The 24,641-nt window shown below is 35.9% G+C and overlaps 1 protein-coding gene across 2 annotated transcripts in view; it reads right to left on the bottom strand.

The window, feature by feature from the left end:
* Positions 1–24,641, bottom strand: part of MAN2A1 (mannosidase alpha class 2A member 1) — a 185,741-nt gene that overhangs the window by 47,788 nt on the left and 113,312 nt on the right. For both annotated transcript variants that reach the window (XM_004042339.5, XM_055389294.2), the window contains 3 exons: positions 5,965–6,130; positions 2,792–3,010; positions 2,338–2,460 (listed from right to left, as the gene is read on the bottom strand). In XM_004042339.5, the coding sequence (XP_004042387.4) occupies positions 2,338–2,460; positions 2,792–3,010; positions 5,965–6,130 (508 nt within the window). The remainder of the gene's footprint in view (positions 1–2,337; positions 2,461–2,791; positions 3,011–5,964; positions 6,131–24,641) is intronic.

Here is a 24,641-nt window from a genome sequence, read left to right as displayed (position 1 = left end):
TTTTCAGAATTGTGTAATTTTCTTCCAAATTTACCTATTTGGCTAGGGAAAATTTTCTGGAGTTATTAAAATGCTTAATGGCTTACAAATTTCTTGTACCTAATTACCAAATAGCTAGAAAGTGAGGGAGGGGATGAGAACCTGGGATGCTGAGTTCTGGGCTCTTGCCTTTTTCTGATGCACTAGATTGCCTCTTTCCCTGATGTTTTTTATTTTCTCTCTGTAAAAATGACAATTGCTTTATCTTTCTATCTGACATTAGAGCTATTTAAAGATAAAACGGTTTTAAATAAATTAGTTATTGGTATCTACGCATGAAATTCTACAGCACAACTACTTTTTTAAGTATAAATACAGTCAATCAAAATAAAATGTCCAATGACAAAAGCTGGTGAATGAGAAAACACTGAAACAGCTCATATTTGGGACTCACTGCCCATCCTGGAATGCCTCATATGAGTTGTGGTTTGTCTTTAATTCTTCACTGACTTAAAAAAAAAAGAAAGAAAAACCCCAAACAGCCAAAAAAAAAAAAAAAAAACAAAAACAAAAACAAAAAACCTAGAGTCCTTACTGTAGCCTACAAAATCCCTTAAAATCCAGTATTGGATTTTAGTTAGCAGGTTGCATAACTTGTGGAACAAAAGTAACTTTTTCAGGAGATAGGTCCCTAGCTAACAAGACAATAATCAGGAGAACATTTCACTGATCTTGAGGTGTAGAAAACCTATAAAGGTATAAAAGCAAAGGAAGAAACTCTACAGAAAAAAAAAGAAATGACTACACAAAAATTTAAAACCACTATAAATGAGAAATACAATAAAATAATTAACAAACTAAATGACACAATAAGAAAAATTTTACAACATATAGGGAAAAGGATTAATTTTACCACATATAAAGAGTGCTCAGAGATCATCAGCACACACCAACAGAAAAACAGTCAAAGAATAGAAATAGGAAAATCACAAAAGAAATATGAAAGATAAATGAAGGTACAAAAACGTTCAACCTTACTAGTAACCACAAAAATCTTAACAGAAAAATATTTTTCTACTAACTTACTATTATAGGCAAAGCTTTTAATATGGCCAATTCTCAGTGCTTGGAGTGGGATTTTAGAGTTACTCTCAAAAAATGCTGGTGGGATTGAACATTTACCTAGTCTTTCTAGAGGGAAGATAAGCAGTACACAGCAAAAGTCCTTAAAAGACTTCAGACACTGATACAAAATGACTCTTCTAGAAAGTTATTCTCAGGAATTAATCAGAATTGCATTGTAGCATTCTTTTTGAATGCCACAAAGAAAGCTTATTACAATGTTATGGTAGTGAAGAATCGGGAGAAAAAGAATATAAGCAACATCTTAAACACAACAGTATATATTAAAATTGGATTTTTAAAAAACATACCATCAGATTGTGAGCACTGTCACAAATGAAAAACAAAATATGTACATGCAATAAGTCAAGACTTGAGAACGGGGAGAAAAGGATATGCATAAAATAAAAGATAATAAGAAATACATCCAAATGTTGGCAATGGTTTTCATGGGATTGTGCACCTGTTGGTAAATTTTAATGTTTTCTTTAGTTTCTGGCATTTTCAAAATGTGCCAGAGTTTGTGTATTACTACCTTTATAGTCAAGAGTGAGAAAGATTTGTTTTTTAAAGGGCTGAAAGTTAAGGAGAAAAATGGTCCAGTGGAAAATCTATTTTTCCCATACGGCTAGAGGTTTTGTGTCTGTATAAAATGCATACATATAAAGCTCCCTAACTCTACGTAAAATCTAGTTTCTTCCCATGTTCATTGTTTATCCTAATTGAACATTGTTCATTGTAGCATCTTAACAAATTCCAACTCTAAAAAACTATTTATCTAACAGGGTCTTGCTCCGTCAACCCAGGCTGGAGTGCAGTGGCGTGATCTTGGCTCACTGCAACTGCCTTCCGGGCTCAAGCCATCCTCCCACCTCAGCCTTCCTGAGTAACTGGGACTGTAGGTGCAGGCCACCATGCCTAATTTTTGTATTTTTTGTAGAAAAGGGGTTTTGCCATGTTGCCCAGGCTGGTCTTGAACTCCTGAGCTCAAGCAATCTACCCTCCTTGGCCTCCCAAAATGCTGGGATTACAGGTGTGAGCCACTGCGCCCAACCATTTATCTAACTTTCGACTACAAATTGCTAAGTATCAATAAGGTCATAGATAATACTGCAACCAAAAGTTCATCTATCCCTAATAAATCAACAGATGATAAAATGGCACTCACTTATCTTTTTCCTCAATACTCTTTCAATAAGTGTTTATTCCATTTGTCATCTCATCAGTACCACTTACCTTGGCATTACCATCAGGTAAGAAGAGGTAGGCACCACTTTTGTCTCTTTTAATTGTGGTTCCATACCATGAAAATTGCACATTTACTTCATGGTGTTTACCATCTTCTTTAGTCATCATTTGCTAAAGATTAAAAAAATAATAATAAGCAACTCACCACTAAGATGTTAAGCATGTTGTATCTGGTTCTATATATATGACAATTTAAAAAAATAATTTCTGTACTTATCTTGTGGACCAGTGACACACAGCCCATGGAGTAGCGCCACCCACAGACTATACATGTGAGCAGCAAGTGGTCAATGAAGGTGCAAAAAGCTCATGCTTCCTTTTACTCAAGAGTATTTGATACAGCTCTACTTAAGACTTTTTTCCCCTTTTGCCTAATTAATCTACACACATTGTAGCAAAAATGATAAGCATTCTATGAATTTTAGAACTATTCAGAACATACCTTCATAAGTCCAGTTTGATCAAACCGAAGTAAAACAAAGGAGTTCTCTAGTGTTATACCTTCTTCAGTATTTATCATATTCTTTATGGTGAAAATTCCGCTATCTTCTACTTTATTGTTATACAAGACATAATCAGCTAAATGTGAATTTGAACTTGCTGATTCCAAAATCTTATACACTTTCAGTCCCAATGGCGGTATATGTGCTCGAAAAGAGATCTTTAAAAGATAGGGAAGGGAATTTATTAAAGATAAATGTTATCTACTGAGAGGTAAACCATTTATATTTTTGGTAAAACCAACAAACTATCATATTTTTTAGAAAGAGAATCCAGTTGGCCCTCCATATCCACAGGTTCCATGTCCACAGTTTCAACCAACTACAGATAAAAAATGTTTGGAAAAAAAACAAAAAACAAAAAATACAAATAAAAACTATAGTATAATAACTATTTACATAGCATTTACATTGTATCAGATGTTACAAGTAATTTAGAGATGATTTAAAATACACAAGAGGATGTGTGCAGGTTATATGCAAATGCAGATGCTCCTCAACTCACGATTGGGTTATGTCCAATTAGAATTTGAAAAATATCGTAAGTCAAAAAGGTGTTTAATACACCTAACCTACCCAAAATCATAGCTTAGCCTAGTCTACCTTCCATGTACTCAGAACACTTAAATTAGCCCACAGTTGGGCAGAATCACCTAACACAAATCATATTTTATACTAAATATAAATAGCTTATGTAATTTACTATATACTATACTGAAAGCGAAAAATAGAATAGTTGTATGGGTACTTGAAGTACGGTTGCTACTGAATGCACATTACTTTCACGCTATTATAAAATTGAAAAATCTAGGTTGAGCCACTGTAAGTCAGGGATCATCTGTACTATGCCATTTTATATAAAGGACTTGAGCATCCATAGATTTCGTTATCCCCAGAGGGTCCTGGGACCAGTCCTCTACAGATACCAAGGCATGGCTGTATAACAATATTCTATCGTTCGGGAGGGAGGTGGGGGGGTCAGCCCCCCGCCCGGCCAGCCACCCCGTCCGGGAGGGAGGTGGGGGGGGTCAGCCCCCCGCCCGGCCAGCCACCCCGTCCAGGAGGTGAGGGGCGCCTCTGCCCAGCCGCCCCTACTGGGAAGTGAGGAGCCCCTCTGCCCGGCCACCACCCCGTCTGGGAGGTGTACCCAACAGCTCATTGAGAACGAGCCATGAAGACAATGGCGGTTTTGTGGAATAGAAAGGGGAGAAAGGTGGGGAAAAGATTGGGAAATCGGATGGTTGCCGTGTCTGTGTAGAAAGAGGTAGACATGTGAGACTTCATTTTGTTCTGTACTAAGAAAAATTCTTCTGCCTTGGGATCCTGTTGATCTGTGACCTTACCCCCAACCCTGTGCCCTCTGAAACATGTGCTGTATCCACTCAGGGTTGAATGGATTAAGGGCGGTGCAAGATGTGCTTTGTTAACCAGATGCTTGAAGGCAGCATGCTCCTTAAGAGTCATCACCACTCCCTAATCTCAAGTACCCAGGGACACAAACACTGCGGAAGGCCGCAAGGTCCTCTGCCTAGGAAAACCAGAGAACTTTGTTCACTTGTTTATCTGCTGACCTTCCCTCCGCTATTGTCCTGTGACCCTGCCAAATCCCCCTCTGCAAGAAACACCCAAGAATGATCAATAAAAAATAAAAAAAATAAAAAAAAAAACAATATTCTATAAATGTTTGATATCTTATGGGTAAACCATACACGTCTCAGTTTATCCAGAGAACCTAAAAACCTAAAGTTGGTAGGCCTATCAAAAGCATTAATGTTTTTATCCAATATGTGAACCTGTATGATCATTCTCAATTGTTTGGCTGTACTCTAGAATGCCTAGAGAAGGAAATTTTCCATGAATGTAAGGGCTTTACAACAATGCCATTTCCTAATTATTAATTTTTTTTGCAATATTATGATATTTCAGTTAATAAAAATGATAAACATAATATAAATATTAAACAAGTTAGCATTAGCCATCAAATGCTTGAGGTTCAGCAGACATTGAACAGAGCATGGGGGATGCACACAGTTTAAGACATGACCCCTGCTTTCCAGGAGCTGTTGCTGTTCCATTTTCTAGATGGAAAGCTTCCTGTAAAATCTGACCAAAATTTTTATTATAGTTTACCTTTCTATCTAAAAGATTATGCATATTTAAGAGTAGCTAGAAGGTGGATCACGGGGTCAGGACTTTGAGACCAGCCCAACCAACATGGTGAAACCCCATCTCTACTAAAAATACAAAATTAGCCAGGCGTGGTGGCACATGCCTGTAATCCCAGTTACAGGAGGCTGAGGCAGGAGAATCACTTGAACCTGGGAGACAGAGGTTGCGGTGTGCCGAGATCGCGCCATTGCACTCCAGCCTGGGCAACAAGAGCGAAATTCTGTCTCAAAAATATTAATAATAATAATAAAAGTAGCTAGCAATAGCTTCTGTCAAGCAGAAACAATTCTTAGAGTTCCTAGTTTATGGCTGTATCTCCAGAAGTGCCGTTTAAATTACATTCCAGATTTTAAAAGTCTGACCTTTCTAGTGGTACAGTGATCAGTTTAATATTGCTTATTTTAAGAAACTTTGGCACAAAAAATACCTATTAACTTGAGCACAGATTTTCCACAATTATATCTCACAAAAAAAGCATCTTAATTATTTTAGGGCATTTCTCTTCCATGGTGTGTTATGTCACCTTTGCAATGAAAACCTAAAACTATCCAAAGTTACTAAGGGTGGTATTTATCTCACTTTTGATATGCATAATTATCATTAAATTCACTTAGAGCAAAACATTCAAAATTTTATGAGTAATAATTACTGCATTATCTTAGAATAAACAGTATGCATCCTTACAAAGATATACAATATACATATGAACAACATATAATAAGATACAATATATATACTAACAAAGAAATTAACATTTTAGGGAACACAGGATCATTTTTCCTTTAGTGTCATTTAACCCACCAGTTAAACTCTCCGGTATTTACAACTTTCATCACCTCACATACACCAACATGATGGCTAAACGGGGGCTACTGTACATACACAAATTATATACTGGCTAGGTTTGTTTTACAATGCCTCCTTAAGTTCTATGGCTACAACATACCTCATAGGCTGTTTCTGAAATAGTATTTGCTGTATCCCAAACTGCGCTGACTTGAACTTCCACAGGTTTTCCTGAAGCAGAGAACACTTGCACTGTGGGGGAACTCACATAGACTGAGACCAACGAGATTCGGTCTTGTTCTAAAGGATTATAGACCACAAGGTACCTGCAAAAACAGCTGCTTCATTACTAGGATCTCAAAATATTTTTACTTCTTACATATACATATACATATATACTTTTGAGATAGCATCTCACTCTGTCACCCAGGCTGGAGTGCAGTGGCGAGATTATAGCTCACTGCAGTCTCAACCTCCTGGGCTCAAGCAATCCTCCCACCTCAGTCTCCCGAGTAGCTGGGAGTAGCAGGTGTAGTGCATGCCACCACATCTGGCTAATTTTTTTCAAACCCTTCATAATACTTCAGTTCATGGACAGTCATAGAGTCAACTCATGGAGAAGAATTAACAGGAACATTCTGTGAGAACTTTCAGAGAACAGGCAATTTCATCACAACAAATATCACACAGTACAAAGGGTAATTAAATAATGATTCAGAAGCCCTTTCTGAAGAACTAATGCTTTACAAATGGAAGATATTCATAGATGTGTAATAAAGCTTTTCTGTACCCCAGAAAAAGACTTATATAAATACGGTTTTATTCATCTGTTTAAAAGAATCAGCTCCATACAACTAATACCCTGATTCCTACCTAATCTCACAGAATAAAAAAAATTCACAATTTGTTTGCAATTTCATCACAATTAGTTCCAGTTAAAAATCTAATATTCATTTTAGACCACTAAGAATGTATGGCTATATATGGAAAATCACATAATTCATACATATATTTTATATACAATGGGACTTTATTATTAAAGAAAGTTGATTCTGAAAAAGGTCACTTGAAGCGAATCCACTTGTAACAGGGCCCCAAATGTTTATAGTAAGTAATGGTGAAAAAAAAATTGATTGGGATTAGGTAGAAAAAGGAAAATGCAAACTATTAAAATAAGTTTAGGCAATATTTGCAACTACGTGCAACTTTTGGTATGAACAAAAACATAAATGAACTGAAATTTGGGACACAATTTTTCCAATATTTTATACTAGCATATTATGACATCCTTCACATAACATTTAATTTTTACATGATGGTTTTATTAGTAAACTATATTTGAAAAAATATTTAAGGACTTTATTTTTCCTAAAATCCTCTCCCAGTTCTGATGTTCAAATAATTCTCAGTTGAGGTACCCAACAGCCTTGATTTTCTTACTAGCATAACTCTGCCAGACTGTCATTCTTTGATGGCTTTGCCTGTGAGCAGAGACGTTCTAGACCATCACATTGCAGACTTCATGAAATCTGCATCCTCTGCAAGGTTTATGATTTTATAATTTATAATCAATTTGCATCATATTGTCTTCAAATAAATCAAAGAGTATTTCAAAGAGGATGCTGGACTAATAATATAACTCACTGATTCACTAGTGCATATTTTCATGATCTGAAATATTTTTGTTTTCCTATACAATTTTGTAACTGCAGGAACACACTGAATAGTTGGATAACAACCACCTCTCCCCCAATACATTGTAGCTATACATGGCAGCACCAAGCTTACCAGTATTCTTCCATCCTGTTTATGTGTTCTATATATTTTTGCTTTAATTGCATTACAAAGTGTTCATTAAGAAATAAAATGAATACCTACAGGGGCCAAAACTAAAGGGAAAAAAGACAACAGGAAAAATGAAGAAAAAGAAAGAGGATATAACACAAAATCCATGACACCAGACTTATAAATTGTTCATCAGAAGCATTTATGTTAAAGCAACATTCTGAGATACCAAAGGTGATAATGACATTAAGAATGTCTCTAATTCCTATTAGGCTTACAGTATGCGTCAGGATAACAGGACCTAACTTGTATTACTTATGTTCACTGAGATTCCATATGTATACAAGAGATGAACAGATGAAACCACATAGTCACAAACATATTTACAAAGAGCAATGAATCCTCCTAGTACTTAGATAAAATCCCATTTTACGCACAGAAGCAATTCTCAAGGCGAGGGAGGGTGATGCCCTCTTGAGAGGTATACTCAACAGACTTACCTCAGAGATTTGTCAATCTATTTGCAGCCTCCCACAGCCCTCCTACCAGAGATTACATTTCGCCTGACTGTTCCCCATTCACAAACAAACCTGGCTAACTGCAACGGCCAGGATTCATTATTACCAATGGGACTGTCCTATATTTCTTTTTTTTTTTTGAGATGGAGTCTTGCTTTGTCGCCCAGGCTGGAGTGCAGTGGCGCGATTTCGGCTCACTGCAAGCTCCACCTCCCGGGTTCACGCCATTCTCCTGCCTCAGCCTCCCGAGTAGCTGGGACTACAGGCGCCCACTACCACGCCCGGCTAATTTTTTGTATTTTTAGTAGAGACGGGGTTTCACCATGTTAGCCAGGATGGTCTCGATCTCCTGACCTCGTGATCCGCCCGCCTCGGCCTCCCAAAGTGCTGGGATTACAGGCCTGAGCCACCGCGCCCGGCCTGTCCTATATTTCTAAGGTTCACTGGGGAAGAAAAACAGTGGTGGATCACTCATTCTCTGTACCAAAGATGTTCAAACCAGAACCCCAGAAATGAGTGATTTACTACTGAAACCCATGTTCCCAGAGGCTTACAGAGCTAGTATTTAAAGAACTTGAGAAAATGGTGCCTGAAAACTTTGGCCAATCTCCTAATTCTGTAGTAGCCCTGAGGCATACCTAGGCACACTAAGCCTAGAATCCCTACTGGCATGTTCTTTGGGTGCTCCACTACAGCCAAAGGTCATGAAGACTGTGATACTATAATGTGTGCCCAAGCAATAAATTAGATAACAAGCATCCAGAACACTAATTCCTTCTATGAAAAAAAAGTACTCATACTTAATGCAAACAATAATTTTAACCATATATTTGGTTTTGCACCCTATTAAATCACTTTTTATAATAAGCTATGAACTAGGTTCTATTTTGTTTCATTTTAGTAGCTAATTAGTATTTGACCATAACGATGTTTCTACTGTACTGAATGATTATGTAATTATCATGCCAGGAATCTATTCAAAAACTAAATGTGTAGAGTATATAAAGAGTATAATGCTGCACTAAGAAAATAATTTTTAACATAATTAGAGATTCACAGCATGTTTTTTATGTGCATCACAGAACAAATTTATCTGACACACGAACTCCTATCTATGTACATTTTAAGTAGAGTACAGAGAAAGGATGATCATATATAGATACTTCCTTTGGAAATAAGTACACAATCATAAATAACTTAATTTTCATTGTCATCACATTTGGTAGTCAAACATTTGTTATACTGCCAATATCCCCAAACATGAGTCCTTTCAGGCCCTCTAGTTGTGAATGAAACCAATAGGTTTCAGTATATCATAATATCATACTCACTTACTGAAAATTAACAATATTTGATCCACATTAACAAAAGAATTATGTTTATATCTTCAGAATGGGGAGGGTTAATTTCAATTTTAGCTGTAAGGTCAGTGCTTTTTTCTTCTCCAATTTCCACCACATCAGCATTAGCTTCTTACGTATCATCTGTCACCAAGTCACATCCAGCCTCCTAGTTCTCACTGTGACACTGGGCCCCCACAATTCAGGGTTATGAGCAATTATCTCAGTTCTCCATATACAAGGAAAAACTCTCACCTCATGAAGAAAAAGCATTCATATGTTACCTGCCAATCAAACTAGAGGGCAGAAGATAATCTACTTTGGCTGGAGAAAAAGGAATGGAGAAAAATGAAAGAACATCTGTATGCTCCTATCAAACTGGGAATCACTTTATGGAAGAATCCCAGTGTAAACGTGGCTGTCCTTGAAGATTCTACTGAGGATGAGTATACTAAAAATTCCTTCACCTTTCATAGAAGTAATTCATATCATGTTAAAAAAGACAACTATGGAATACTGAATTTTCTCTTTGAGGTAAATCTAATCGGTGCCCACTAAAATGTGAACAACACACTGGGAGCACACAGGCTTCCTTCTAGGACTGGCTGCAGTACAAAGTGGAAGGAACATGCCCCTTGGTCAGAGGGACCTTCATTCAGAGTGCATCCTGCATGCCTGGGCTGGTCCTCAGACCTGCATCGGCAACCCCTGTGGGGCAACCTTTCATTCTTCTCACTGGACATATAAGGAAACCGAGGTTCAACAAGAGCAGGAATGTTGCCAAGACTGGCCCAGGTAAAAAGTGCCACAATAGGGCTTAGAATGCAATTTCACCTCCACACCCATCTTCTTAACTACTTCACTCACAGGCCAGGCATATAAGGATCTTTGTGACAGTTGTGACAGCTGAAGTTTCCTGTGGAGATTCCCTTAGTTGCATCCAAATTCAAATGTGAAGAACTTTCTCCTTAGCAAGGCCAATATCCCCAGAGAGCCTCTCTCCTCAGGAAGCTCAGATAAGCAATAAGCTATTTACATTTCATGTATATTATATTTGTGAAAGAAAATTTATATACTGGAACACTGGAACAGAAAAAAACTTGCAATATATACTAAGGAGTTCATCTCATGACCTCACTGCATGAAGTAAGCAAAAACGATATTTGAGGAAACATTTTAAAAGCAACTTATATATTTTTATGATTGTGTAATGAAGATTTAAAAAATACATATTTTTTCAAGTTCTTTGTAAGTGCACTTTAAAATCAGTTAAGCGAACACCAAAAGGCATATGAAAAATAACTGCAATTTCATGTGCTTACTATAGGTACCTAGCACAGAATAATGTTCAATAGTTAATGAATCATCAGTGCAGAAAAATACCACTAGGAGAATTTATTACTTGTAAATAGTATCTACTGATGTGGGGCTTTATAGTTTTATCAGAGCAGTTCCATTTTGATTATTTCAATTCCTTAAAAAGTGCTTTTCAATTCTTCGAAAATATAAATTATATAATTAGTCCCTTTGTAAAGATGGGGCAAATGGCACATTCAATATTACAAAGAAAGTTAAAAATAAAGCAAAAATTAGAGCTCATTTTGTCTGACTCTTAATCAATGACAACATATTAAAAAAGTCATTTCAAACAAGAATGCATTCATCTTCTCTAAGTAGCCTCATTAGTGGAATATAACCTAAAGAAAAATATTAAGCTTTATACAGTATTCTGAATATGGAAACATATGAATTTACATGTTAACAAAAGTTGCAATATCTAGATTTAAAGTTCTTTTGATATAATCCATTTTGTTTTCTAGCTTTAAAATATAATGCTTACCACATTGACAGGAAAAAATTCAAGACATTAAAAACTAAGAGTGTCTTTCTGAGTTATACTAGATCTTCAAAAATCACAATTGTGTGATTCCTGGGCTTTTGAGTCAGACACATTCAAACTCAAATCCCCACCATGTCATTTAGAGTTTCAGAGGCTTTGGACAAGTTATTTCACTTCCCCAAGACTTAATATCCTCATCTATAAAATCGGGAAACAAGATTATTGTTAATGTTAAATTATAAAATGTTTAGAAAACCACCTAGCTCAGATCAAGCACAAAAAAAGAATCTCAGTAACAATTCACTTCTCTCCTTTCCCTTACAAGACTCTCATGGTATCCTGACCAAGGACCCTGGCACATCATCACACTGGGTAGTACAGTGAACGATTTAACAAACCCAGGTCAATGAGCTGTCATAAATCCTTTTTTTGTGTAAGGCATGTATAAAACTAAATAAAGGAAATTAACAACAAGTGATAATACAGATATCTTGAAACAAGAATTCTGATAACATGGTAGTGGTGAGAATACACATTCAAAGTAACCACATGGCTTACAGCTAAGTTAAAAAGCAAGCAAAGAAAGGAGAAAGATGCTGTATGGTATGTGTAGTTATAAACTTATGAATATGAATACATAATCCCAGTCAACAAAGTACCTACAGTTTAGGAGGGAGAGGCACAGAAACAAACTGGTAAGTTCAATATAACAGGGTAGGCAATAAGACAAAGGTATGTAATAGCATGTCATGGGATGCATACGTACGCATGCAGACACACAGACACACACACACACACACACACACACACACGGCTGTTAGGAAGATTAAGAATCTTCAGGAGACCAATCAAAATAGAAAATTAATTTTATACAAAATGAGCAGAATGTATAATATATGCAGAAAATGAAAAAATGTCATTTAGTAGAACATAAAAATGAATGGAGAGACATATCTTTCTAAATAAGAAAACTAAAATAATGCAAAAGCACAACTCTCCCAAAATTCATTCATAAGTCTTATGCAGTGCCAACCAAAATCCCAGTGAATTTCATTGCTTGGAAGAAAGGTGAGGGAAGGAAAATGATCATGAGATGGGCAAAACAATTCTATAATATACATACATCCTTAATAATAGATGAGCAAGACAAATGGTTACTAGATGCATTAAAACAATATGTCAACACTGATTCCAGATAAATGTAAATTTTGAAACATAAAAAAGATACAAAGTTAGTAGAAAAAATAAATGTATAATCTGTGGTACAAAAGGTCTTTCTAGCCATAACTGAAAAATATAATGAAGTAAAAGGCTGACAGATTTGGTAACAAAAACCTAAAAATTTTTCTATCTTAAAAATAAGATTAAAGAACAAAAACTAAAAAAAAAAAAAATTAGTAAAACTTGTAAAGTGCTCTTATAAATCAACAGAAATATAAACACTCTTTTGAAAAAAAGGTGAGCACTTTATTTTTGTCAAATTGAAGTTGAGAAATAAATGATGTTTCCACTTCCAGGGGAAATGGAGTAGCTGTCAACCAAGAGCTCTCACTTCTACTAGCCAACTAGAAAAGCCAGATAAAAAATAATAATCATTTGCCTGAGGGCAACAGAAAAACTGCAGAAGAGAGGAAAAAACTTCAGAAAAGTGACCAGCCTTCTGCAGTCATTTTCACTCTGGGGCATGCCAGTTCTCAGCAAGGGAGAGGCTGTGAGTTCCATGCAAAACCTAGTGGAAAGTCTGGAAGAAATCACTGGGGAACAAAGAGATCAAAAGAGCATTTTGTGGAGACTTTGGGAGGCTTCAGGTACATAGTTGATTTTTTCATTACGACAAGTGCCAAATACTCAGGCTGCGCAGAAAGGGAAGCTTAAAACCTGAACAGAAAGCTTCTGAAAAGTAGAGCAGAGACATCTCATGACATTCCAGAACCCACCAGGGGATAGGGCCTACAGAATATAAGCAGGCTATTAGTTGAAAAATTACTTAGAAAGCCAGGTGAACAACAGGTTGAATAAATCAGTCTCAATTTAACATAGTCCTTGATTGGAACAACATCTATCTAGAAGAAGATATTTTCTAGAGTCTCTCTAAATTTTATGCACAATTGTCTAGTACTCAATATGAAATTAAGAGGCATCACAAAAGACAGAGCCACGTGACTAAACACCAAGAAAAAAAGAAACTAGAACTATACATAACCCAGATATTGAAGTTAGCTGACATGACTTTAAAATTATAATTAATATGGCCAAGGAAAGAGAAAAACATGAATCAAGTAGAGGACAAGGTAGAGAATTTTACCATAGAAATTAACATAGTACAAAATAATCAAATGAAATTCTAAAAGGATAAATATTTACAATTAAAAACTCCAAAGATGTCTTTAACAATAGCAGAATAAATATATTTAACTCAGCAAAAGAGAAGTCAATAAAAAATATACAAACAAGTGGTGAAAAAAAGAATATGCAATATAGAAAAGAACGTTAGGGACACAGGCAACTCAGTGAAAAGATCTAATATGTGAAATAGGATATGTGTAGATGGAAATAAAAGAGAAAATAGCACAATATAATTACCTGAATAGCTGAGAATTTTCCAAAACTAAGGAAAGGGACTAACCCACAGATACAAAAAACTCTGTGATCCCCAAATGGAGAAAATACACCTGGTGTGTCACGTTAAATCCCCTATGAAAAGGCAAAATCTGAGAAGCAGCCAGTAAAAATAAGATTACACTGTTCAAAGAAGCAACAATAAGATCATCAGCTGACATATCAAAAGAATTAAGAAAGCCAGGAGAAAATGGAATTATATATTTGAGGTGGTGAGGAAACAAAAAAATACTGCCAGCCTAAAAATCTATATCCAGCAAAAATTTCCTTAGAAAGTGATAAAAAATGCCTTCAGAGAAACAAAAACTGAGTGTATGGGTTACCAGCAAACTTGTACTGAAAGAAACGTTAAGTCTTCAGGCAGAAAGAAAATAATATCAGAGGGAAACATGAGATTGCAGGGAAAAATGAAGAGCACAAAGAGGGGTAAATATATAAGAAAATATAAATGACAACACAAAAAAACACAAAAGTAATAATTTCAATTAGACTATAATAAGTCATCTATGCTTTTCTATGTAAATACTAAAAGAATATTAAAATCATCTATAAAAGATGGCAAGGAAGAAGAGAAAAATAACTTGACGACTTACCAAAATATTAGCAATACCTATTGTTAGGTGGCAGCATTATAATTATTTTTCATACTTTATACATTTCTTATATTTAGGATTTATAATTTTATAATCAGAAAAAACTATAACTTAGAAATAGTCTGTCTTTCAATCCAATGATTCCTACTTTTAGAAATTTAGTGTAAGGAGGCCAGATGTGGTGGCTCATGCCTGTAATCCTAGCACTTTGGGAGGCTGAGGCAGGCAGATCACCTGAGGTAAGGAGTTCGAGACCAGCCTGGCAAACATGGCGAAATCCTGTCTACTAAAAATACAAAAATTAGCCAGCATGGTGGTGCGTGCGTGTAGTCCCAGCTACTCAGGAGGCTGAGGCACAAGAATCACTGGAACCCAGGAGGTGGAGGTTACAGTGAGCCGAGACTGCATCACTGCACTCCAGCCTGGGTGACAGGGCGAGACTCTGTCTCAAAAAAAAAAAAAAAAAAAAAAATTTAGTGTAAGGGGAAAAACAGAAATATAGTAAACAAAAAATATTTAAACTATTTCCACAGCTAAGCAATGTAAATATCTAAACAATACTATTCAAAACATTATATTAGCTAATCAATATAATATTAAATTGAGGGAACACATTAACAATTAAAAGTATACTTATGTATTAGAATACTAATAGCCATTAAATATTTATAAAGAATTTTTAAATACAAGAAAATGTTTGTTGCATTATTAAATACAAAAGAATATTCTGAATTATATACAAAGAATAATCAGTGAAATATAAAAATATATAAAATTCTAAAAAGAAACTGTTGTTAATAGTTACCTCGTCTAGGTTCTAGGGTTATCAGTGAATATGCTAGAAATCCTTTTAATAGCTTTGGGTGTAAACACTATTCTACAGGAAGTTACATGTTTATTAGAAAAATTCAGAACAATAACAACATCAAAAACAAATAAAATTTTTAAAGGGCAAAGTAAGCAGGTAAATCCTTTTCAGTAATAAAGACAAAGATATACGGGAAATAATGTTATTTTCAAGATATACAGGCCACTACCACTAGACTCTACACAGTAAAGTGCATCTCTAAAATGCAATTATATGAAGTTAGAAAAGTAGATAAAACTCAAGTCATAGTGGGGAGTGGGTTGTCTTTTAGTCATTACAAGGAGCTTGGAGCTTTTTGTGCAGTTGATGGAAAAGGTTTAACATGGTCAAATTTTCCTTTTTAATATCTATTTCTAGTTGCCAGGTGGAGAAAGAACTTAAGGGGTGAAGGCTCAAAGCAGGAAGACGAAGTAGATAGCTTCAAGTTGATAGCTTAGGCAGGAAAGGTGAAGACAGATAGATCCATTTTTCCACTGGAAATTTAAAAATCAGATTTCCAAGGATGATAGGGAGCATAATGACCCCAAGATGTCCATGTCCTAATTCCATAACCTATGAATGCTACCTTATATGGCAGAAAAGACTTTGCAGATGTGATTAAATTACAGCTCACGGTATGGGGAGCTCATTCGGGGCTGTCTAGGTGGGCCCAATGTATTTACAAGGTCCTTATTAGAGGGACGATCCAACAGAGAAGAAGACTATGTGACAACAGAACCAAGTGGATGGGATATACAAGGAAGGGGCCACAGGCCAAGGAATGCAGGTCATCTCTAGAAAAGGAAAAGGCAAAGAAATGATTCTCCCTCCCCTCAGAACCGCCAGAAGGAACCAGCCCTACCAATATTTTGTTAATCCAGTGAAAATGGTCTTGAACTTCTGACCCTCAAAACTATAAGATAATAAATTTGTGTGTATTTTTTAGTAGAATTAAGTTTGTTGGTAATTTATTATAGCAGCAACAGGAAACTAATACACCAGGTTACACTATTCCTGTTGAAAATGAGGACTAACTTCCAGTTTCATACCACCAAGGATATATAAAAGAAAATCCTGAGTCCTGGAAAACAGGATGGAGGTGGGCAAAGAGTAACAAGCAAGAAGAGCTTGGGGTCCTTGGAACTGGGACCAAGCAAAGATTAAATGAAGTGGGTCTAGCCCTTTGCCCTCTCTCCTGTATTCACAAGGGAAAAATTTTAAATGATGGTTTCTGGAAGCTACTAGCTGGTTAAGTAACAAATATGGCCTGCTCTTACAAGAAAAAAAAATTCAACGCTAAGGTACAGAACACTCTTTCAGCAATAAAAATTAGAATTTTACTTGGATATAGTAGTACATAAATGCTACCCTATCTTCCTAATATATGAAAGTTTATTTCACACCTTTCTCTATATTTAGGAGAAATCATTCTTAAAATCATGGACAAAATATTATGAGCCTATCATCCCATGGAGAGCCATTTGTCCAAGGAAAAAATTCAAAAGGAAGGTAAACAAGCATGCTGCATGTGTGATCAAATGCAAATATAAAGTTGTCCTTCACAAAACAGTATGAACACAGTACCTAAAATTGCTGTTGGCAACTAAGTGATTGCTGCAAATACCTTATTCTCCTCAAATGCAAGAATTCCCCAAAATATTACTAATAAACTTTTAGTTTCTAAACTAAGAATGGCAAGGAAAGTATGATATTATTAAGTAAATATTCTAGAAAGCTCTATGTTAGAAAATATTACTGGCGCAGACAGTTATGTTTGTTTATAATACTAACAGACAAAGCAGTAAGTCAAATATAAAACTGTATTAAAGGAATATTTTTGCTATATTTAAGTAAATGACTTAGCTCGTAGCAGAGTTTTTCAGATGTTATGGTAATCATAGCAACTATGATGATAATAATACCAACAGCTAGCACTTAATTAGCCTTAAAACAGTGCTGAGCAGTTACTTTACAAGCCTATTTTACAGAAGCATAGAATGGTTCTGTATCCTACTCATGGTTATGTAGCCACTGAAATGGTACAGCCAGGATTCAAACTCAATCCGTCAGGCAGTCAGAGACAAGGAAGGTGACCTGCTGTCTCCCTTCAGTGGGTAAGGCAGTCAGGGTGCACGTGCTAGAAGCACTGATGCAGCAACTAGAGCACTCAGAATCCCATTACCCTCCCCCTGCCTCTCTGAACAGAGCCTTATCAGACTGCTCTATATTCACCCCAGCAGAGAACCTTCACTCCAAAGCCTCCCCACCTGCAGTGGCAGGAATGGGGTAAAGGAGGTTTCCTGGAGGTGAGGATTAGGCTACTTCCCCTGGTTGCTATGATGACAACACAAGCGGTTGTTTCACTACCCAGTTCTGAATTTCCGTAAGAGGTGGTAAAAAGAAAATTTGCTACATAATAGGTCTTCATTTTGGAATACTGGAGATATTTTGGAAGACAGATTATCTTATGTCCCAGTTACTGGAAACACTTGGTTATTGTCCAGAGTAGTTTCTTCCTCAAAACTTCCTTTCCTGGTGTTTATCCAAATGAATGCTTTATAAATGATTAATACTTAGACAAGAAAACCAAATGTTAACTGGATGTGACCTCGGGGATTACCTATTAATACCCGCCAAATATAGAGAGCAAATGAAACTGAAGTTCCAAAAATATGAGCTGGTTAGTGAGAGATGGGGCTAGAATCAGTCCTCTGACTCTCAATGCAAGGCTCCCTTCACAACACTGTGCTCCGGAAATTCCAGGCATCTGACAGTGAGATCTGCCTAGAGCTCAATGGCATGGAAAGAACAGAGTTGGTATCAATGTCCACAGAATTTGTAGTTGCAAATGCAACTTAAAACTACAAATGAAAATGTTAACCCTCAAAAGTAGAACTACAAATTTCAGGAACTTTTCACAATGCAAAAAGCATTTCTAAGACCATAAATGTAACCGAAGCAGAATAAATATGTGGACTTACAATTTTTATGAAGAAAAGATTGAAAAATTTTACAACTATTTCCAGTACACAACAGAAAATAGTAAAGTCAATAAAAGAATAAATATTCCAAGTATTCTAAAACTTTTGATATTAAAGCAACAAAAACAAACACAAATTGTATATAATTTGGCTGACCCCAAGAGTCTTGTCACCAATTAAGTTGCTTTCTCTGAGAGAGTTTTGCCTCAAACAAAAATACCATCTGTTTTACCTAAAACATTAAGATGTTCTATTTCCTTGTCAATTCAGAAATCACATCTGTAGCCATTTTCTGAAAAGACAGCAAAAGACATTATATTTATGGGTGACTGCATAAGGAATGATGTTCAATCAAAATGTAATTTTCATCTACTGGAAGAAAATTCATTTCTCCAATGAATATAACTCTGTAACTTTGGAAGAACACATAGTACATAAACAACCTAATTTTCACAAATAAAAAAGACCTTAAAAAGTTAACACAGTAAAATAAGACTGTTTTGTTGTTAAGGACAGAAATGGCAAAGATGTTTGTATTCACTGTCTATATCTGTGTTGACAAATGAAATCTATCCTGTGTGAGGTTTCCAGGTGAATAGAGGAGAAAACAACAAATTTTTACTAGTGCTACATCTCTTCACATTAGTAAGCCATCATATGACTGGTAAAAAATATGAAAACAATAAAACACAAACCACTTTCTACTTTCAAAGTATTTTTAGAAACAATATTGGTCCTAGGAAAGACTCCCTACTATACAACCCAATGAACCGATTAAAGATACAAAACACTAGAGAAAACATCACTCACAGTGAATGCAAACACAATGTCACAAGGGATAAAAGAACACATTTCAAAGAAAAACACACAAGCCAACCAACTACCTGTAATATTTTGGGTATATATTAAGTACCTAAAACAAATCTGAAACCCAGGTATGTTTCGGTTTGAAAAGTAACGCGATTTCACATACAATTGTCTTGCCTAAAAAAAATAAAAATTTTAAAAAAAGCGCTACTCTCTGAATAAGGATGAAATAAATAAGTCCAAAGGCTCTATTTAAAATGTTTCTTTTACCACAAAGTTGTGAAGTGTTCTGAAGTCCAAGATGGGCTTGAAGCCCTCCCTGACTTTTTCAGGATCAGGATACCTTCACTAAAATCCTTTTCCTTGTTCCTCTTGTTGTGCACGCTTTATTAATCTGCATTTAGAAGGAAAAAAAATCTAGTTCAGAAGAGTGGAAGACTTTGAAATTTGCCACATCACTTTAGTCTATGTTCTGAACTGCTTTGGGTTAATAATTAGCTTTATGTTACTATTTCAGAAGACATGATGGACACTGGGAGGAAAAGAAGTGGAAAGTGGACAGAGAACTAAGTTTGCAAGAAACTGAAAACAATAAGCTACTGAAGGAATCTCACGTAACCATCAATTACTCCCACCCCAATAGAAATCATTTTTAAAAAATCACTCATACTCCAGATATTTAGTTTACTTTAACATTTTCACAGTACTTTATACAACTTCAAGTGCTGGTGCTACAGCAATAGCAAAACAGAATCATTCAAAATTTATATCATCTAGCAAACACACCAAAACTAACACTAGCTATTCTTTGACACCACCTCGTCTTCTTTTCAAAGTTTTTCTTCAGTTACATACAGTTACGTATTTCCAAATATCTTAACTAGAAATTATTATAATCCTTTATCCATTATATGTGGTACTTTCCATGACAATTCTGCCTTCATATTTTAATATATCAAAATATCTCATCATAATTCTATATATATGAGCACCTGTTTTTCCTCCCCATCATTTGCATTTTCTGATTATGGTCCTTGATGGATGAAGATGTTATTTATAAGAAACAAACAAAATAAGTTTAATCTCACCACACAAAACACACAATTAAAACACACTTTGCAAACTGAATTCACTGTATAATAATCTGACAATAAACTAGAACCATGCAATTAGTTAATTAAGAAAGTTTGACTTAAAATATAAACAAAATCAATTAAAACACAGACTAACCAGGCAATTTAGCAGGTGGTCTCAGAACATTAAGCTACTCTGCCTTTATTTTTCAAGAAATAAAAATAAAAAATATAACTTTAAATGCAATCTATCTGTTTAATTACTTTCACAAATAAAATCTAAAAGAATTTTGTACCTGAAAACAAAATCACAGCAGACTAAATTATAAGGGCCTGGTAAGGAAGATTCTTTTAAAGTTCATGTGAAATTGAAGAAAAGAATGATTTAAAATCCTATGCTGTTAAAGCACTAAGGCAAACCCCACACTGTATATCACCTAAAAATCAATGTGTGAGACTAGTAATAGCCTAATGACAAACACTTTTCTTCGAACTTCTAAATGACAGTAAAAATATATATTTAATTATATTGTATTAGGTAGCCTATCATAAACTTTAAACTGCCTGATGCAAGAATTGCAAAAAGCATTATTTTAGGAGATGCAAGAATAGAACGATAAATCTTTTTAAAAAATGAATTCAGATGATGAGGGAAGCTTGAAGTATAATTAGGAAGCTACAACACTCAGTAAAGTCAAGGAATGAATTCTCGCAAAGAAAAAAAAAGTCAACACCTAAATACCTACATGTTTAGAGAATGTGGTACAAAAGGGTGAAAAGCACTGCTCAGCTAGCAAAGATTTCTTAAGAGACAGACATTTTTGAACAGATTTTTGAAATGATGGGAATCAGAACAAAGAAAAGCTGAGGCACCCAAGTATGGATGATAGTAACAATCAATGCCATTTAGAAGAGTCAAAATGGTTTCTGCTATAATGCATCTTTTTAGGAAGCTTGCTAATTATTTTAAGCAATTTCATAATTCTCCCAAACCAATACTCTACAAAACTACAATCTCTGAACTGTGAAATCCAAAAAGCTCTGAAAAAATCAGAAGCTTTTTTATAACTCATTTGGTAGTAAATCTAAACAGAACTGACAGGAAGCTTTATAGAATCTTTATTTTTTGATCAGAACATTCAGAAATTTCAAAGGAGACTCTGCAATAATATGCCACATATGCACAGTACTTTCCTAAAATTAAAAAGAATTCTGAACCCTCACATACATCTACCCCTGAAGATTTCAGGTAACGCACTGAGGGTTTGTCTTATGGGCAGTCTACACAGTACAGTATAAATCACAGGTCACTTAGAAAAGAGACCTTGCCTGTGTAGGTTCTGAGCAAGAAAAAATCAAGAAGAAATGAAACAAGCAAGAAAATATGAACACATACCAGTACAGTGCTGCCCAAGACAGAAATACAAAGTAAATCTGTCATTGAATGAATGAATGTATGAATCAAAGAATAAGGAGCTATATTTTAACATAGGCCCACATAGTCCTACAAATAAACAGGAAATGTTTAAGAATAAATATTCTATTTTCTTAATATTTAAATAACCCAAATCTCAATTGTATATATATGCTCTTATTTTATGAGCTTTTCTTTACTCTTTAAATTTTTAATTTTGCAGTATCTAATTATGTTTTGGTTTTAGAATATGTAGAAAATTTTTCAGTTTCATTGTGTTTGGTATGATTTTCCTAACTGATAAGTCTTGAGAACATGTTTTAAAGACATTTCTAACAACCATTACTGATTTATTCAGTATAGATCTGCTCCTAGAGTACTCAGAACACAACTCCAGTCCCTGAGCCAAAGTGGGCAAGGAAGAGTAGCTGACAGAAAATCTGGTAGCTGCTTTTTGATCTAGTTAATGAATCTAATTTGCAGATGCTGCTCCTTCCTACCCAACAACTATTATCTCTTTCTCCATTATTGATAGAAAGCCAATTTTATTTAGGATGGCAACAGTCATAGCTTAAAAAACAAAATCAAAATGAACAACAAAAAAAACCTGCTTCCCCATGCTAGATGCAGACATGTGGCACATTTCTGGACAATGACATGTAATTAGAATTCCAGTATGTGGAAATTCTGAGAAAGTTACTGAGTCCCCAGTTTATCCTAACTGCCATGACCTTCCTCCTTTGCTCATCCCTCTTTCTGGATGGAACACAGATGTAATGTATGTAGAAGCAGGAACCATCCTGAGTTCACAAGAACAAGAGCCACAGGCTAACAGTGGTAGAGCTAACAGGTAAAAGCAGCCTTGACCTTTGATGACACCATGGAACCCATCATGAGCCCTAGACTACCTACCTTGAAACTTGTCCATAAGAATAATAAAAGGCTTTCTTCAGAAGCCATTGTAATAAGGTTTCTGTTGTATGCAGTTCAGTGCAATACAAAATGAAACACTATACATACAAGAAGTCATATTGGGTAACAAAGGAAAGCCAACAAGTACAAAAAACTTCACCTTTAAAGAAGAAAACAATGAATGCGAGATGATTCTAAATCAAAACTTTTCCCATAAGGGTTAATCACTATGGATAAATTATTTAATTGCCTAATGATTACGTGACTTTTTTCTCGTAATTTTCACTCTCTCCACCTCCAATTTTTAGTTATTAGTTTAGCAAACACCTCCTATGTACCAAGCACTTCTTCCATATCTCACTCAACCATTCACAACTTCAATTCAAACAAGTCATCTTCATTTACTCCATAAAACATGAAAACACAGATTTCATAAAAACTTAAGTTAAAATCTCAGAATTTACCAGCTCAATGTTCTCTATTACAAAAAGAAATGCTAATTTAGGCATCTTTTAAAAATCTTTCTATATAACTTTCACGTGTAGAATATTTGACCAATTCATTATTACTGATAAACATTTAAGTCTTTTAAAATATTTGTTCACATGATAAACAAAGCTGAAATGCACGTCCTTGTCCAGAGTTCTCTCCACCTGCATATCTGATTATTTCTGCAGGACAGATTCCCTCTAGTGCAATTCCTAGCTCAAATGCTACTGGCAGTAGGTCATTTTCCTTAAAGATTTGCTAGGCACCATTTTGGAATGATGAACAAGACCAACCCATACCTGCAAGAGGTTTATAGCAAGTCTCTTCAGAGGACTATTATGCAGGCAGTTAGTGGGTAAACACAGTCCCATGGAGTCATATGAGAACACCACCTAGCTTCAAGGATCTCAACCAAGTTTCCAGAGGATGTAAGATGTAACATCTAAGCTGAGTTCTAAAAGACAATCAGAAATTTATCAGGCAAATGGTGTATGTGTGCATGTGCATGTCTGTGTGTGTGCACATTCGGGTGCATCTAGAGGTGAAGTCTGAGGTTTTTTGTTTTTTTTTTTTTTTGAGACAAGAGTCTCACTCTGTTGCCCTGGCTGGAGTGCAGTGGCGCAATCTTGGCTCACTGTAACCTCCACCTCCCCGGTTCAAGCAATTCTCCTGCCTCAGTCTCCCAAGTAGCAGGGATTACAGGTGCATGCTACCACTCCTGGCTAATTTTTGTATTTTCTGTAGAGGTAGGGTTTCGCCATGTTGGCCAGGCTGGTCTCAAACTCCTGACCTCAGGGGATCCACCCACCTCGGCCTCCCAAAGTGCTGGGATTATAGGCGTGAGTCACCATGCCCGGCCAAGATTGGAGATTTTTTGTTGTGATTTGGTTCTTTTGCTTTTTTTTTTTTTTGAGACGGAGTTTTGCTCTTGTTGCCCAGGCTGGAGTGCGATGGTGCAACCTCGGCTCACCACAACCTTCACCTCGTGGGTTCAAGTGATTCTCCTGCTTCAGCCTCCCAAGTAGCTGGGATTACAGGCATGCACCACCATGCCCAGCTAATTTTGTATTTTTAGTAGAGATGGGGTTTCTCCATATTGGTCAGGCTGGTCTCAAACTCCTGACCTCAGGTGATCTGCCCGCCTTGGCCTCCCAAAGTGCTGGGATTACAGGCATGAGCCACTGCGCCTGGCCTGCTTTTTTGTTTTTTTTAACCCCCCAGGTAGTAAAGATGTAGAGGTAATATAACAAAAAATGGAGTTTCCAATAATTGATAGTTCTCTGAATTGTTGTGTTCTGAATAGAGTCATTGTGGGGCTGGAGCACATAGTGCGACTGAGCTGATGCAAGAGATGATGCAAGAGAGACAAAAATGCAGGCACACAAGCCACGTTAAAGAGTCTATAGAGTTTATCCTTAGGGTAATGGAAAAAAGAAGAGTTTTGAGCTAAATTACATCATTGCTAATATTAGTTAAGTGCCTGCTAAGCGCTAGGTCCCATCCTATGAAGTTCATACACATAACCGTATTTAACCCCGCCAACAAATGTGTTAGGCAGGGACATCTGTCACAGGGTTATTACCATCACCCAGTGGAGGGACAGTAGCAGTCTGAAGCAG

This window comes from Gorilla gorilla, chromosome 4 (genome assembly GCF_029281585.2).
Source record: "Gorilla gorilla gorilla isolate KB3781 chromosome 4, NHGRI_mGorGor1-v2.1_pri, whole genome shotgun sequence".
Lineage (NCBI taxonomy): Eukaryota > Metazoa > Chordata > Mammalia > Primates > Hominidae > Gorilla > Gorilla gorilla.
This window is presented reverse-complemented; position numbering and strand designations above follow the sequence as displayed.